The 17606-nt window shown below is 36.9% G+C and overlaps 1 protein-coding gene across 1 annotated transcript; it reads right to left on the bottom strand.

Annotated features, from left to right (window-relative positions):
- Nucleotides 1–677: 677 nt before the first annotated feature.
- Nucleotides 678–1631, bottom strand: LOC110302006 (olfactory receptor 7G2-like). Its single transcript, XM_021172750.2, has one exon. It carries the CDS (start codon nucleotides 1614–1616, stop codon nucleotides 678–680), a length of 939 nt encoding a protein of 312 aa, XP_021028409.2. The 5' UTR covers nucleotides 1617–1631.
- Nucleotides 1632–17606: the final 15975 nt, after the last annotated feature.

Genomic DNA, 17606 nt, shown 5'->3' with positions numbered 1-17606 from the left:
AGAGAGAGAGAGAGAGAGAGAGAGAGAGTTAAAATTCATCTTCACAGCCCCTTTCCTGGGAGCTGAAAAAAGAAGAAATTCTATATCCAGGTTGGAAACTATGTGGCAATGAGGACTGAGATAATAGCTTTGAGATTGACTTTACTTGCTGCATTTCCAGAGAGTATCTTCACAGCACTATGGCTGATCAGCTTACAACAATCAGATTTTCTGCTCAAGGGGATCTAAAAAACACTTCCTACCTAAGCAGTTACTCACATACATATATAGGAACCACAAATGCACGCAAACACACATATACATGTTAATAAATGTAGTAGTAATGGGCTAGAAATTTTTTGGAGCATAAATCAGTGGCTGCTCCACTTCAGGACTGGGATTCAATCCTGACCTCCTATTTGACAGTTACCAACCATTTACAGTTCTAGTTCCAGGGTATCTTATCCCCACATCTGGTCAATATGGGAATTAGGCATATTCATTATATAGTTACATACATAGAGGAAAAACACCAAAACAAATAAAATAAAGTAAAATTACATTAGAAATGAAATTCTATGTTCAGCTTCAATGAAGTAAAATTGAAACAAGACAACTGAAAATCCAAGTTAAGTTCACTGAGTAATTATATTAGAAGTAATCATTGGCATTTTGACAAGTCACAGATTAATCATACATCATGGGAGAGAAACTGTTTTACCAATTACCTTCTTCAGTGCTTCCTTCATATCCCTGTTCTTCAAACTATAGACAAAGGGGTTCAACATTGGAGGAACTATGGAATACATCACTGAAGCAATAGCAATTTCCTTCGGTGAATCAATTACTACTGATGTAATGTATACACCAAAACCAGTCCCATAGAACAAGGAAACAACTGATAAATGAGACCCACAAGTAGAGAAGGCTTTATACTTTCCTTCTAATGATGGCATTTTCAATACTGTAGAAACAATGTGAACATAAGAAAAGATTATTCCAAACAGAGGAACACCAGCAAAAATAGAAGCTGTAACAAATATCAGGATGTTGTTGATGAGGTTGTCAGAACAGGCAAGCTTGAGGATTTGTGCAATTTCACAGAAGAAGTGGAGGATTTCCAGGTCTGTGCAGAAGGACAAGTGCAGCACCATCAGACTATGCAGCAGACCATTTACAATACTAATAAATAAAGAGATTAGAACCACAATTACACAGAAGAAGGGATTGATGAGGACTGTGTATCTTAGAGGATAACAAATGGCTATGTAGCGGTCATAGGCCATTATTCCAAGGAGAAAACATTCAAAGATGACACATACAGCCACAAAGCATCCCTGGCTCAGACAGCCAGCAAAAGTGATCCTCTGATCCTGTGTTTGTACATTCACCAACATCTTTGGGACTGTAATGCTGATTAAATACATGTCATTAAAAGCCAGATGGCAGAGAAAGAAGTACATGGGTTTGTGGAGGTGGGAGTCACAAATGATGGCCAACATTATAAGAAGATTTCCAAAGATGGTGATCAAATACATGCATAAAAAGAAGCCAAAGATGAAGGGCTGCAGCTCTATGTCATCTGTGAGTCCATGAAGGAAAATATCCAAAACAACCGACTTGTTTTTAACTTCCATATTATGTATAAATCTTAAGGAACGGGAGCAAGAAGTTATTGAAATACGGGAATGAAGAGTTTCACTGTACAATTAAATTTGTTTGAAAAGAACCTTATATATGCCTTAGGGTTTCAAATTTAACCTACTATTTCCATTTTTGAAGTGGAATGTGAGTAAATAAGTTTGAAAGCAACACCATCTAGTTTGTCCTACATAGTTATTGCTATCTAGTAATTTATACCAATAATGAATTTTCTTCTACTATCAGTACAAGAATAATTACCAATGCCTAATTAAATATAAAAAGTCATTGTATTAGAGTAAAGAGCTTCTTTGCTTTGAATTAAATGACACCTACTCTTACAAAAGGACAATTAAAGAATGATCTAGATTGTGTTTCAGGAGAAAAGTTCATGGGAATGATTTGTGTAATAAATTGATAATAGATGGACGTTTAAGTGGAATTTTTACTAATCATCTTACACATGCTATTCTGATTCACCATGTTGATAATCTAAAAAAAAATTCCTACTTCATTTCTAAAAATTAGTCAGGGGGTCTGTACTTCTTGTCTGTAATCCAGAATGATGTAAATATCTCACCTGTGTATTGCAAATGGAAGAAAACTCCCTTACAGATTCAGACTCCAGTAACGGTTCCCCGTTAAAGATGAATTATCTCTGAACTGAGTCCAAGAAATTTTAAGATTTTTGAAATGATGTTGAATAGGTTGCAAGCTGAATGCTTTATGTCTCTTAATCTCAGGAGGCTTTATGTTCAAAGCTCCTCATTAGACCAGCAACATGATTATTAGTGTAAACCCATGAGTTCGTATCTTTAAAGACCCACGCTAATAATATTAGAGAGTTTAGAACATTTGATTCTCTGACACTGGAGACCAGTTGAACACAAGTGAGTTTCCTCCCACACTTCATTGTATTACATACATAAAATATAGCACTGCTCTCATAACCTTCACACATGCTTTTTAATATTCTGTACAAGCTAGAGATTATCTTTTCCATGATATATATTAGTCTGTGTCCAATTATATTTTTATTAATATGTTCTATTTTTGTACACAATTGTACCTGTAAAAGTTTTAAATTATCTTAGAAAATCAAACAATATTGTCTTCCCAGGGTATCATCTCTGTCAACTGAATCATAAATTTGTTCTTATCTGCTGTATATTTCTTGTATTTCTTGTGATCACTACTGATAATAAGATAGTATTCAAGTACTATGTCCCCACACAGTGAATTAGTGATAATGTTCACAATTTTTTGCGATTATTTTTTGCATGGAAGAAGACAATGACTTAAATTTAGGGGATTTTTTTTAATGATTGTGATTTTAGATTTGCTTGTAATTTTACTTAACTGCTTTCCTTTTCTGTTGTTTTATTTAAAGCTGATTATCATTCAGAGTGTAAAAAGGCATGTGATTAACATTTTTAAACCAAGCCAAACTAAACAGCCTTTTAACTCATGTTGAAGTGTAGGCTTTCTGGTTTTAAAAAAAAGTCAATGAAACATTCCAATGTTCAGCCTTGTTCTTATTGAACTACATTTCTAAGACTTCTGATGCATCTCCCTTTCCTCCAACATCTCTCATCTTTCACTATCTTCTCTCATCTTAGGGTACTTGTATTCCCAAAATTATTTAAAATCTGAGTCTATTTATTGTTTGATAGGCCAAACTTTTACTCTTCAAAATCATCTGGCCTACAGCAATAAACTAGAACCAGCAAGTCATTACTAACCTATATGTGCCAAGCTAGTAATAACCAGTACATGTTTACTCCCTTTTACAATTTATATTAGAAAATTGCCCCCATATTCTACAATATGTGATTGCTCCCACCTATCTATTTTAATTTTGGAACATAACCTATAATATTAAACTCATTATAGCAATGAATAAATTATTTGATATGTCATTTCTTTCTTTTTATTTATATTTTGGAGACCTCGTTTTTCTATTATTTATTTATTTATTTATTTATTTATTTATTTTATTTATTTACAGTACATCCCAATATCTGCACCAATCTCTCGGTCCTCATGGACACAGTTCCTGTCCACAGTTTACCTCCCCTTCTCCTCTGAGAAAGGGGAGGCATTCCTGGTTATCATCCCACACAGGCACATGAAGTCACTCCAGGACTAGGAGTATCCTCTCACATTGTAGCCATACATGGAGGCACGGTTAGGTGAAAGGGATCCACAGGCAGGCCACTGATAAAAGGAGAGTGCTCACTACAATGGTCCTTTTTGTTTGTTGGTTTGTTTTTTGACTATTGTATGCCAGAGTTTCCTTTATTTAAAAAGACATGAATTAAATTTGGGAATTTAGTTGTGAGAATATTCTGGAAGTAGTGATGAAAATTGGGATCATACAAAAGTCTATCTCGCCCTTCTGGTTGGAGCCAGCTCCAGGTTACCTAAAGAACTTGGCAGACAGTCCCACAGTGCCCAGAGGACTCTCCACTCGATCTTAGGATCACTGGTGAGTGAACACAGCATCTGTTCCAGACCAATGGTGATGGGCCTTTGAGACTAGGAGCAAGGAAATGGGAGCCCTGCCTGACCAGCAGCTTGGGTTCCTTCTGATCAGTGCTGGTATACCTTGGTTTCTAACACAACAGACAGCACAGTGGTCCCCAGAGGAGACATCATGTCGAGGCACTGTATCAAGGTCAGGATCTTAGAATTCCAGGATCCCAGGATAACAGGAGCTTGGTCACACCAGGTTCTCAGGGTCTCAGAGGAAGCTTGACTGTCAAAAATTCTGAAACACCCAGAATCTCAAATTTACAGGAGCCCAGAATCACAGGATCACAGAGGAAGCTAGACTTCTGTGACTCTGAGGAGTCCTGAATCAACTGGGATTATAGGAAGGACAGGCTCCAATCAGATATATTCAGGGCAGCAAGCACTTCAGAAAATCAGATGTCAGGAGACAAGCTTAAGAACAGAAGCAACATAAATGAAGCTTACTTGGCATCATCAAAACCAAACTCACCCACCATAGCAAGTCCTGGATACACCATTACACCAGAAAAGCAAGATATGGATCTAAAGTCACTTCTCACGACAAAGATGATGATGGGGGACTTTAAGAAAGAAAGAAATAAGTCCCTTAAAGAAATACAAGAAAACATAGGTAAACGGCTAGAAGCCCTTAAAGAGGAAACACAAAAATCCCTTAAAGAGTTATAGGAAACCACTACAAAACAGGTGGAAGAATAGAACACAACCATCCAGGATCTAAAAATGGACACAGAAACAATAAGCAAACCAAAAAGGGAGTGAACTCTGAAGATAGAAATCCTAGGAAAAAAATCAGGAAACTTAGATAAGAGCATCAGCAACAGAATACAAGAGATGGAAAAGAGAATCTCAGATGCAGAAGATTCCATTGAAAATGTGGACACAACAATCAAAGAAATGCAAAATGCAAAAATATATTAACTCAAAACATCCAGGAAATCCAGGAGGCATTGGGAAGATCAAATTTAAGGATAGTAGGTAGAGATGAGAATGAAGATTTTCAACTTAAAAGGCCAGTAAATATCTTCAAGGAAATTATAGAGAAAACTTCCCTAACCTAAAGAAAGAGATGACCATGAACATACAAGAAATTCACAGAACTCCAAATAGACAAGGCCAGAAAAGAAATTCCTCCCCAACACATAATATTCAGAACAACAAATTCACTAAATAAGGATAGAATATTAAAGCAGTAAGGGAAAATGGTCAAGTAACATATAAAGGCAGACCTATCAGAATAACACCAGTCTTCTCAACAGAGATTATGAATGCCAGAAGATACTGGACAGATGTTATACAGACCCTAAGAGAAAACAAATGCCAGCCCAGGCTACTATACCCAGCAAAACTCTCAACTACCATAGATGGAAAAAACAAAGTATTCCATGATAAAACCAAATTCACACAATATCTTTCCATGAAGCCAGCCCTTCAAAGGGTAATAAAGGGAAAACACCAACACAAGGACGGAAACTGTACCCTAGAAGAAGCAAGAAGGTAATCCTTCAACAAACATAAAATAATATAGCCACAAGAACAGAATCCTAACTCTAAAAACAAAAATGACAGGAAGTAACAATTACTTTTCCTTAATATCTCTTAATATCAACAGACTCAATTAATGATAAAAAGACGTAGACTAACACACTTGGTACATTAACAGGACCCAACATTTTTCTGAATACAGGAAACCCACCGCAGGGCAAAAGACAGACACTACCTCAGTGTTAGAGGCTGGGAAACAATCTTCCAAGCAAATAGTCCAAAGAAACACGCTGGAGTAGCCATTCAAATATCAAATAAAATCGACTTCCAATACAAAATTATCAAAAAAACAAGGAAGGTCTCTTCATACTTATCAAGGGTAAAATCTTCCAAGATGAACTCTCAATTCTGAATATATATACTCCAAATGCATGAGCATCCACATTCATTAAAGGAACTTTAGTACAGATCAAAGCACACACTCTACCTCACACAATAATAGTGTGAAACTTTAATACCCCACTCTCATCAATGGATAGATCCTGGAAACAGAAGTTAAACAAAGACACAGTGAAACTAACAGAGGTTATGAAACAAATGGATTTAACAGATATCTACAAAACATTTTACCCAAAACAAAAGGATATACCTTCTTCTCAGCATCTCATGTTACCTTCTCAAAAACTGACCATATAATCAGTCACAAAACAGGTCTCAACAGATACAAAATATTGAAATTGCCCCTTAAATCCTATGAAATCACAACGGACTCAGGCAGATCTTCAATGAAAACATAAATAATAGAAAGCCAACCTTGATGTGGAAGTTGAACAATACTCTATTCAATGATAACTTAGTAAAGGAAGAAAAAAAAGAAATAAATTATAAACTTGTTAGAGTTTAATGAAAATGATGGCATAACATTCTCAAACTCATGTGACCCAATGAAAGCATTTCTAAAAGGAAAACTCATAGCTCTGAGTGTCCCCCAAGAGAAACTAGAGAGAGCACACACTTTCGTCTTGACAGCACACATATAAGCTCTAGAACAAAAGGAAGCAAATTCCTCCTTCCTATTTCTAAGAGTAGTAGACAGCAGGAAATAATAAAACTCTGGGCTGAAATCAACCAAGTAGAAACAAGAAGAACTAAATGAAGAATCAAGCAAACTAGGAGATTTTTTTTTTTTTTTTTAGAATATCAACAAGATAGATATACCCTTACCCAGACTAACTATAGGGCAGAGGGACAGTATCCTAATTAACAAAATCAGAATTGAAAAGGGAGACATAACTAAAGAAACTGAGGAAATCCAAACCATCATCAGATCCTACTACAAAATGCTATACTCAACAAAACTGTAAAACCTGGATGAAATGGACAATTTTCTAGACAGATACCAGGTATAAAAGTTAATTATGGATCAGATTAACAAACTAAACAGCCCCATATCACCTAAAGAAATAGAAGCAGTCATTAATAGTCTCCCAATGAAGCAAAGCCCAGGACCAGATGGGTTTAGTGCAGCGTTCTATCAGACCTTCAAAGAAGACTTAATTCCAATTCTCTTCAAACTATTTCACAAAATAGAAACAAAAGGTACTCTACCCAATTCATTCTATGAAGCCACAATTATTCTGATACCTAAACCACATAAAGACCCAACAAAGAAAGCATACTTCAGACCAATTTCCCTTAAGAATATCTATACAAAAATACTCAATAAAATTCTCACAAACCGAATCTAAGAACACATCAAAACAATCATCCATCACGATCTACTAGGCTTCATCCCAGGGATGCAGGGATGCTTTAATATATGGATATCCATCAACATAACCCACTATATAAACAAACTCAAGGAAAAAAAAAACACATGTTCACCTTGTTAGATGATGAGAAAGCATTTGACAAAATCCAACACCCATTCATGTAAAAAATCTTGGAAAGGTCAGGAATTCAAACCCATACCTAAACATAATAAAAGCAACATACAACAAACCCATAGCAAACATCAAACTAATGGAGAGAAACTTGAAACAATCCCACTAAAACCAGGGACTAGACAAGGCTGCCCACTTTCTCTCTACCTATTCAATATAGTACTTGAAGTCCTTTCCAAAGCAATTAGACAACAAAAGGAGAACAATGGGATACAAATTGGAAAGGAAGAAGTAAAAAATCACTATTTGAAGATTATATGATAATATATATATATATATGTGTGTGTGTGTGTGTGTGTGTGTGTGTGTGTGTGTGTGTGTGACTCTAAAAATTCCACCAGAGAACCCCAAAACCAGATAAACAGCTTCAGTGCAGTAGCTGGATATAAAATAAACTCAGTCAAATCAGTAGCCTTTCTCTACACAAAGGATGAACAGGCTGAGAAAGAAGTTAGGGAAACAACACTCTTCACAATAGTCACAAATAATATAAAATACCTGGTTGTGTCTCTAACTAAGGAAGTGAAAGATCTGTGCGATAAGAACTTCAAGTCCCTGAAGAAAAAAAATCGAAGATCTCAAAAAATGGAAAGATCTCCCATGCTCATGGATTGGCAGGATCAATGTAGTAAAAATGGCTATCTTGACAAAAGCAATCTACAGATTCAATGTAATCCCCATCAAAATTCCAACTCAATTCTTCACTGAGTTAGAAAGGGCAATTTGGAAATTCATCTGGAATAACAAAAAACCTAGTATAGCAAAAGCTCTTCTCAATGATAAAAGAATCTCTGGTGGAATCACCATGTGTGACATAAAGTTATATTACAGAGTAATTGTGATTAAAAAAAAAAGAAAAGAAAACAAACAAACAAACAAACAAAACCTGTATGGTACTGGTACAGCGACAGACTGATAGTCTAATGGAATAGAACTGAAGACCCAGAAATGAACCCACATACCTGGTGGTTATCATGTAGAAGAATGAAAATTGATCCATTCTTATCTTCTTATACAAAGTTCAGGTCTAAGTGGTTCAAGGACCCCCCACATAAAAGTCGAAACACTGAAACTTACAGAGGAGAAAGTGGGGAAAAGCCTTAAAGATACGGGCACAGGGGAAAAATTCCTGAACAGAACTGCAATGGCTTGTGATGTAAGTTTGAGAATTGACAAATGGGACCTCATAAAATTGAAAAGCTTCTGTAAGGCAAAAGATACTGTAATAAGACAAAAGGCCAAAAAGAGATTGGGAAAGATTTACTAATCCTAAATCTGATAGGGGCCTAATTCCTAATATATACTAAGAACTCAAGAAGCTAGGCTCAAGAAAATCCAATAAACCTATTAAAAATGGGGTACAGAGCTAAGCAAAGAATTCTCAACTGAGGAATATTGAATGGCTAAGAAGCACCTGAAAATATGTTCAACATCCTTAATAATCAAGGAAATGCAAATCAAAACAACCCTGAGATTCCACCTCAAACCAGTCAGAATGTCTAAATTAAAAAATTCAGGTGTCATCAGATGCTGGCGAGGATGTGGTGAAAGAGGAACAGTCCTCCATTGCTGGTGTTATAGAAAATTGGTACAAACCCTCTGGAAATCAGTCTGGCAGTTCCTCAGAAAATTGGGCATAGTACTACAGGAAGATTCAGTAATACCTCTCCTGGGCATATGCCCATAAGATGTTCCAATTTGTAATAAGGGCACATGCTCCACTATGTTCAGAGCAGCCTTCTTTATAATAGCCAGAAGCTGGAAAGAACCCAGATGCCCCTCAACAGAGGAATGGATACAGAAAATGTGGTACATTTACGCAATGGTGTACTACTCAGCTATTAAAAATAAAGAATTTATGAAATTCTTAGGCAAATGGATGGATATGGAGGATATCATCCTGAGTGAGATATCCCAATCACAGAAGAACTCACATGTTATGCACTCATTGATAAGTAGATATTAGGTCAGAAACTTAGACTACCAAAGACAGCATTTTCAAAACACATGAAACTCAAGAAGAAGAAAGACCAAAGTGTGGATACTTCATTCCTCCTTAGAATAGCTGTCTCTGGTGAGTCTATCCTGGGGCCTGGCAAACACAGAAGTGGATGCTCACAGTCAGCTATTGGATGGAACACAGGGCCCCCAATGGAGGAGCTAGAGAAAGCACCCAAGGAGCTGAGGGGTCTGCAATCCTATAGAAGGAACAACAATATGAAATAACCAGTACCCCTGGAGCTCATGTCTCTTCTCTGCATATGTATCAGAAGATGGCCTAGTCAGCCATCATTGGGAAGAGAGGCCCCTTGGTCTTGCAAACTTTATATGCCTCAGTATAGGGGAACGCCAGGGCCAAGAAGTGGGAGTGAGTGGGTAGGGGAGTGGGGGGGAGGGTTTGGGGGACTTTTGGGATAGCATTTGAAATGTAAATGAAGAAAATACCTAATTAAAAATAAATTTTAAAAAATTAATTAATTAATTAAAGAAAGAAAAAAGAATAGGGAACAAAATACTCTTGGAAGGAATTACAGAAACAAAGTTTGGAGCAAAGCCTGAAGGAACGACCATCTAGAGATTGTCCCACTTGGGTATCCACCCCATAAACAACCACCAAACCCAGACACTGTCTCCTGCTAGGCTCTACCAGTGCCTGGAAAATACAGAATTGGATGCTCACTGTCATTCATTGCACAGAGCACAAGGTACCCAATTAAGGGGTCCAGAGAGATACCCACGAAGATAAAGGGAACTAAAGCTCCATAGAAGGAACATCAATATGAACTAACCAGTACCCCTAGAGCTCCTTGGAACTATACCACCAATCCAATAAACACGTGGTGGAACTTGTGGTGCTAGCTATATATGTAGTAGACGATGTACTAGTTGGTCATCAATGGGAGGAGAATCCCTTGGTCTCGTGAAGACTCTATGCCTCATTATAGGCGAATGCCAGGTGCAGGAATGGGAATGGGTGGATTGGGGAGCAGGGGGAGGGAGAGGGGATAAGGGATTTTTCAGAAGGGAAACTAAGAAAGGGTATAAAATTTGAAATGTAAATAAAGAAAATATCTAAAAAAGAAAAAGAAAAAGAAGTCTATCTCATAAATTTTACCACAGGATACACACAATATTTCCGACAATATGCCTGAAGCAAGACAAGCTTAGTTTGTTTTCAATACAAAATCCTAGTATTTCATTAGACCAAGCAGCTATGATTATAGGTCTGTACCATCAAATCTGTCTGCAATGGCAATTTTAAAAACTAAGCCAACAGAATCATGGGTATTATATATTGATACCTTGTGTAATTATATTTCAGACATCATTGTATAAGTATTATATTTGGATTTTAACTATAAATTATAATTGTAATTATAACAATAAAATGTATAGTATTTGTAATAGCCCAGATTATTTTGTGTGTTTTCACATGAATATTTTGACTAATACCATAATTAGATGTAAGCCCTATCTAACACTGCAGGTTTTCTTTTTGGTAAGAGATAACTACTTGATGTTTGGTCTCTTCTGTTGTGTGGTGATTTCATTTAGATTCTTTTGTATATGGGTAGATAATAAATTTTCTACTCTACTAGGTTTCCATATGATACCTCAAATTCTTCTTTGTTTTAGTCATCACTCCCTATATTTCCACACTCATCAAGTCTCTTCTCATGTTCATTTGATCCCCCCTCTCTACCTCTTACCAGGTAAAGAACAAGGCAAAGAAAAGAGAGTAGAAGGTCATGATACAGCCTTTAGGGGTCTGTTAATAATGACCAATTACTACATAAGTCTGAAATTCTCAAAAGTTCCACTGATTTAAATATATCACCATAAGTTGAAGACTATGGAAAACTATTTCAAAGCCAGAATAGTGTCCTTCATGGGAAATATAAAAAATACTGTTTTTCCTTAGTGTGTTATTGTAATTCATGTTGTCTATCTTAGGCAATATCTACTTAATGCATATTTCTTTCCATAGATTAAGTCATCTCAGCCCTAGTTCAGACCACTGACAGACCATAGAAAGCTTAACAAGAAAAGAGGCCCAAGTGTGGATGCCTGGAACTCACTTAGAAGAGGAACAAAATAATCACAGGAGGCAAAGATGAAAAGGAAACTTGAGGGGATATTGGAGCGGGGAGGCAAAAAGGAGAGGCAGAATTGGGTGTGGTGGGGGGAGCCAGGAGGGACACCCACAAGACCAGGAAAATAAATTGAATTATGCAGCAGTGGGAGTAAAGGGTCAGAGACTCCGTCCCAGAGATCTGGTACTACCAAGATTCAATGGGGATGACATTAGCTGAAATGCCCAACAGTAGAAAGATAGACCCAGAAGAGTACACCTCTAGTAGATTAATATCTTGGTTATGGAATTGTTTGTGTCTAAAGAAAATGCAGGGACAAAATGAATCAGAGACCAAAAGGAAAGCCATGCAGTGTCCAGCCCAACTTGGGATCCATCCCATGTGTACACACCAAATCCTGACACTATTAATTGTGTGTGCAGACAGAAGCCTGGCATGCCTGTCCTCGGAGAGGTTTTCCTAGCAGCTAACTGAGAAACATGCACATAATTACAGCCAACCATTGCATTGAGGTCTGGGACAAATATGGAGGATTTAGGGGAAAGGATCAAAGAGCTGAAGGGGATTGCAACCTCATAGGAAAAACAATAGTGCCAAGTATCTCTGACCCTCTGAGCTCTCAGAGACAAAGCCAAAAACAAAGGAACATACAGAAGCTGGTACTTGGCCACAGCACATGTATAGCAGAGGATTGCCTAGTATGGCCTCAGTGGGAGAAGATGCTCTCAATCCTGTGGAAACTTGATTCCCCAAGGAAGAAGGATGCTGGTTTGGGGGTGAGCTGGAGTTGGGTTGGACAGTAGAGGAGCACTCTCTCAGAGGTTGAGAGGAGGGGACATAAAGTGGAGAACTCAGGGAGGGCAGACCAGGAAGGGGACAACGTTTTAAATATAAATAAATAAAATAATTTAATATATACATTTTTTTAAAAGACATGTCTCTTTTAATGGGTTTCCTTTGAGGAAATCTGAGTCTGTCATGTAATGCCTGGCATAGTGGTTTTCTGACACCTTGATATGATTAAATGGATATTTAATCCTAATTGTGGCTTCATGTATGAAAGCCAAGAATTACCCAAAACTTCAAAACCAATATCTATGAATTAATTCTACCAGTGCTGACAAATGATCCAGAGCCTCTGACCATTATTTTCAGCTTCTTGCTGTGAGTATAGTTTATCACAGTTTTGGAAATATTTTAATAATCTTGGCCTTTAGCTCTGGCTTTCTCCTGCTCATAGCTAAGCAGTACTTTGTCTCTTATCTGTCTTTTAATGATATTTCTTTATGTAGTAAATCTGTCCTAAAAATGTTGCAGAACATATAAACTGAGAACCAATAGCATAATTCCCACAGCCAGATCTGCTTTGTTTTGATTTGTATAAGTGTGGAAGTTCTTTCCCTTAGTGTCATGGCCTATGATCACTATGTGGCAAATTGCACCTTGTAAGGTACACAGTCATTTTGGATCCCTGCTACAGTACTATTGCTACTTCTGTGCACTAGGGTTGCTAACAGACTGTTATATAATATGTTCGTGCTTTGGTTGTCCTTCTGGACAGCCTGGAAAATACACATTATTTTTTTGAACTTATACCAATCAAAACAAAACACATCTGGCTGTGGGAATTATGCTATTGGTTCTCAGTTTATATGTTCTGCAATTTTTTTAATATTTTTTATTAGATATTTTTTTAATTTACATTTCATGTGTTATCCTGAAAGTCCCCTATACACTCCCCCTGCTCTTCTCCCAACTAAACCATACTCTACTACGTATGCAACTAGAGACACAATTCTGGGGGGTACTGGTTAGTTCATATTGTTGATCCTCCTATAGGGTTGCAGACCCCTTTATGTCCTAGGGTACTTTATCTAGCTCCTTCACTAGGGCCTCTGTGTTGCATCCAATAGATGACTGTGAGGATCCACTTCTGTATTTGACAGGCACTGGCATAGCCTCACAAGAGACTCTTCTCAAGGATAAAAGCACCTCTGGTGGAATCACCATGCCTGACCTAAAGCTATACTTCAGAGCAATTGTGATAAAAACTGCATGGTACTGGTATAGCGACAGACAAATAGACCAATGGAACAAAATTGAAGACCCAGAGATGAACCCACACACCTATGGTCACTTGATCTTTGACAAGGGAGCTAAAACCATCCAGTGGAAAAAAGACAGCATTTTCAGCAAATGGTGCTGGCACAACTGGCTGTTATCATGTAGAAGGTTGCGAATTGATCCATTCCTAACTCCTTGTACTAAGGTCAAATAAATCTAAGTGGATCAAGGAACTTCACATAAAACCAGAGACACTGAAACTTATAGAGGAGAAAGTAGGGAAAAGCCTCGAAGATATGCGTACAGGGGAAAAATTCCTGAAAAGAACAGCAATGGCTTGTGTTGTAAGGTCGAGAATCGATGAATGGGACCTCATAAAGTTGCAAAAATTCTGCAGGGCAAAATACATCGTCAATAAGACAAAAAGACCTCCAACAGATTGGGAAAGGATCTTTACCTATCCAAAATCAGATAGGGTACTTATATCAAACATATATAAAGAACTCAAGAAGGTGGACTCCAGAAAATCAAATAACCCCGTTAAAAATAGGGCTCAGAGCTGAACACAGAATTCTCACCTGAGGAATACTGAATGGCAGAGAAGCACCTGATAAAATGTTCAACATCCTTAATCATCAGGGAAATGCAAATCAAAACAACCCTGAGATTCCACCTCACACCAGTCAGAATGGCTAAGATGAAAAATTCAGGTGACAGCAGATGCTGGAGAGGATGTGGAGAAAGAGGAACACTCCTCCATTGTTGGTGGGATTGCAAGCTTGTACAATCACTCTGGAAATCAGTCTGGCGGTTCCTCAGAAAATTGGACATAGTACTACTGGAGGATCCAGCAATACCTCTCCTGGGTTTATATCCAGAAGATGTCCCAACCGGTAAAAGGACGCATGCTCCACTATGTTCATAGCAGCCTTATTTATAATAGCCAGAAGCTAGAAAGAACCCAGATGCCCCTCAACAGAGGAATGGATACAGAAAATGTGGTACATTTACACAATGGAGTACTACTCAGCTATTAAAAAGAATGAATTTATGAAATTCCGAGGCAAATGGATGGACCTGGAGGGCATCATCCTGAGTGAGGTAACACAATCACAAAGGAACTCACACAATATGTACTCACTGATGAGTGGATATTAGCCCAGAAACTTAGGATACCCAAGATATAAGATACAATTTGCTAAACGCACGAAACTCAAGAAGAACAAAGACCAAAGTGTGGACACTTTGCCCCTTCTTAGAATTGGGAACAAAACACCCATGGAAGGAGTTATAGAGACAAAGTTTGGAGCTGTGACGAAAGGATGGGCCATCTAGAGACTGCCATATCCGGGGATCCATTCCATATCAGATTCCAAACGCTGACGCCATTGCATACACTAGCAAGGTTTTTGCTGAAAGGACCCAGATACAGCTGTCTCTTGTGAGATTATGCCGGGCCCTAGCAAACACAGAAGTGGATGCTCAGAGTCAGCTATTGGATGGATCACAGGGCCCCCAATGTAGGAGCTAGAGAAAGTACCCGAGGAGCTAAAAGGATCTGCAACCCTATCGTTGGAACAACAATATGAACTAACCAGTATCCCGGAGCTCTTGACTCTAGCTGCATATGTATCAAAAGATGGTCTAGTCGGCCATCAATGGAAAGAGAGGCCCATTGGACTTGCAAACTTTATATGCCCCAGTACAGGGGAACACCAGGGCCAAAAAGTGTGTGTGGGTGGTTAGGGGAGTTGGGGGAAGGGTATGGGTGACTTTTGGGATACCATTGGAAATGTAAATGAGGAAAATAACCTAATTAAATATATATAAAAAAAAGAAAATTAAAAAAATTTACATAAAATTTGCTTTGTATTATTGACCTCCTTAATAGTTTTATTTTATTTCAATATTACAGTTGTAAACCTGTGTTTAATAAATTCATAAATATATTATCATATATGAGTATCTCTGTGTGTGTGTGTATTCCTCAGTAAGAAAATTCAATGTGATCTATTCGTATAAAACTTTTATTATGTACATGTTTAAATATTTTATAAGCCATAAAAAGTTCATGAAGCTTAGTACAAAATAATAACAGTGCCTAATTTAAAGTGAAAAGTTCATGAAGACACAGAAAATCTAGAATGAAACAGCAAACCAATTTTAGAGTTGATGTTGATCAAATAGACTTAACAGAAATTTATAAAATATTTCCTGGAAAGCATATATAATGTTTTTTTTTTAAAATCCATAACATTTTCTACTAAATAATAGATGTTTTATGCTACAATACAAATATAAGAGTTAATGTGCATAATTGTGTTTTATCATATATCATGAAACAAAACTAAAGAAAAAAAACAGTAGAGTACATAAACAAATTAACATTCAGCATAATACTTTTGCTTTATCAGTGATTCATTGAAGAAATAAGATGGCAAACTAAAATAATTGTAGAATTAAAGAATAGAAAAACACAGTAAAGCAAAACCTCTTTAAAAAAAACAAGATTTGTAATATAAACTGAAGTTGCACATCAAGATCTTGGAAAAAGAATGAGACCATTTAACTATCAATGAAGGAAATAAATAAGAGATAAAATTGATGAAAAAGATATATATACATATCAATGTAGAAATGACCTATTCTTTGAAATAATCTAAACATAATTTCCACTTTCTTTGATGTGTAAACAATTCCCAAAGGCAAGTTTACTAAATTTAATGTTTTTGTATATCCACATGAACTCTGATGTTCATGAAGTGCTTTAGTACTGTTTTAAGCAATCATATTGTCTCCACCATAATAAACTTTGCAAAATAATCTGATGATACCCATGGTACCAACATAACCATCCGGAATCACTGAGTCTTTCCCATGTGCCAATTGTCCTTCAGAATACATAGTTTATTTTTATGCTGGCCAATTTTGAATTCACTCAATAAATAAGAGAAAACGTACTGCCTAAATTCCCCAGGCGGTCTGAAGCTTGGAAAAGCTTTATTTGACTGATAACATCACTGAATCCTTCCGATAAGGAGACTCACATAGCACATCAAGTGGTATCTACAATCCAGACGGCATAGGAACTAGCCTACAAATGGGCTCTTCCATCCCTAGAGAATGCCCTGTTTTCTCCTCTAAAATCCTAAGACACTTATGCCCAGTGTGTATAGTGTCTCATAGAGTTTAAAGACTGTGTCCCAACAAATGTTCCAATTCAAAGAACATTTTTGCTCATCTGTGTCTGTTTAATTTAATTTTATACATTACCTCTATCAATCATGATCTAACATTGGATGAAAAGCCTGAAAGTAGTCACTAGCTGTTACCCCACTCTCTCTTTCATGGTGATCTTATGTATCTCCTGGTAAGCATGTTCTTTTTTCTAAGAGGGATTATGAGAACCACTGAGGACTTTGCTATTGACTGAGGTTAGTAGAATTTAATAACACCACATTTTGCATACTTCAGTGTATCTTGGGCCTATCAATAAGTCAAAGTTTATTATGATATCATTCAATATTGAAAGTTGGAATAGATGAAAGGGAAGATGATGCAAAATGGAGAGTCAAAAAGGTAGAAGCTCCTGGACAGATATGTTGTAGACTCTAGGAGACTAGAAATGTTAACCTAGACTACTTTACCAAGCAAAATTTTCAGTTACAATAAATGGATAAACAGATGTTAAAAACAAGTTGAAGCAACGCTTATCTTATCTAGCCATTAAAAAAAGATGCTAGAAAAAAACCTCCAAAATGAAAGGTCAACTACACTGAAAAAAAAAAAAGAAAATTACTAATAAGACAAGCAAAAGAAGGGAAGCAAACATCCCCACTTTACTACAACAGGTAGATAAAGAACAACA

The sequence above is a fragment of the Mus caroli genome, unplaced genomic scaffold (genome assembly GCF_978045245.1).
Source record: "Mus caroli unplaced genomic scaffold, Mus_caroli_1 scaffold_11, whole genome shotgun sequence".
Taxonomy (NCBI): domain Eukaryota; kingdom Metazoa; phylum Chordata; class Mammalia; order Rodentia; family Muridae; genus Mus; species Mus caroli.
Note: the sequence above shows the minus strand (reverse complement) of the source record. Positions and strands in the feature narration are given on the sequence as shown.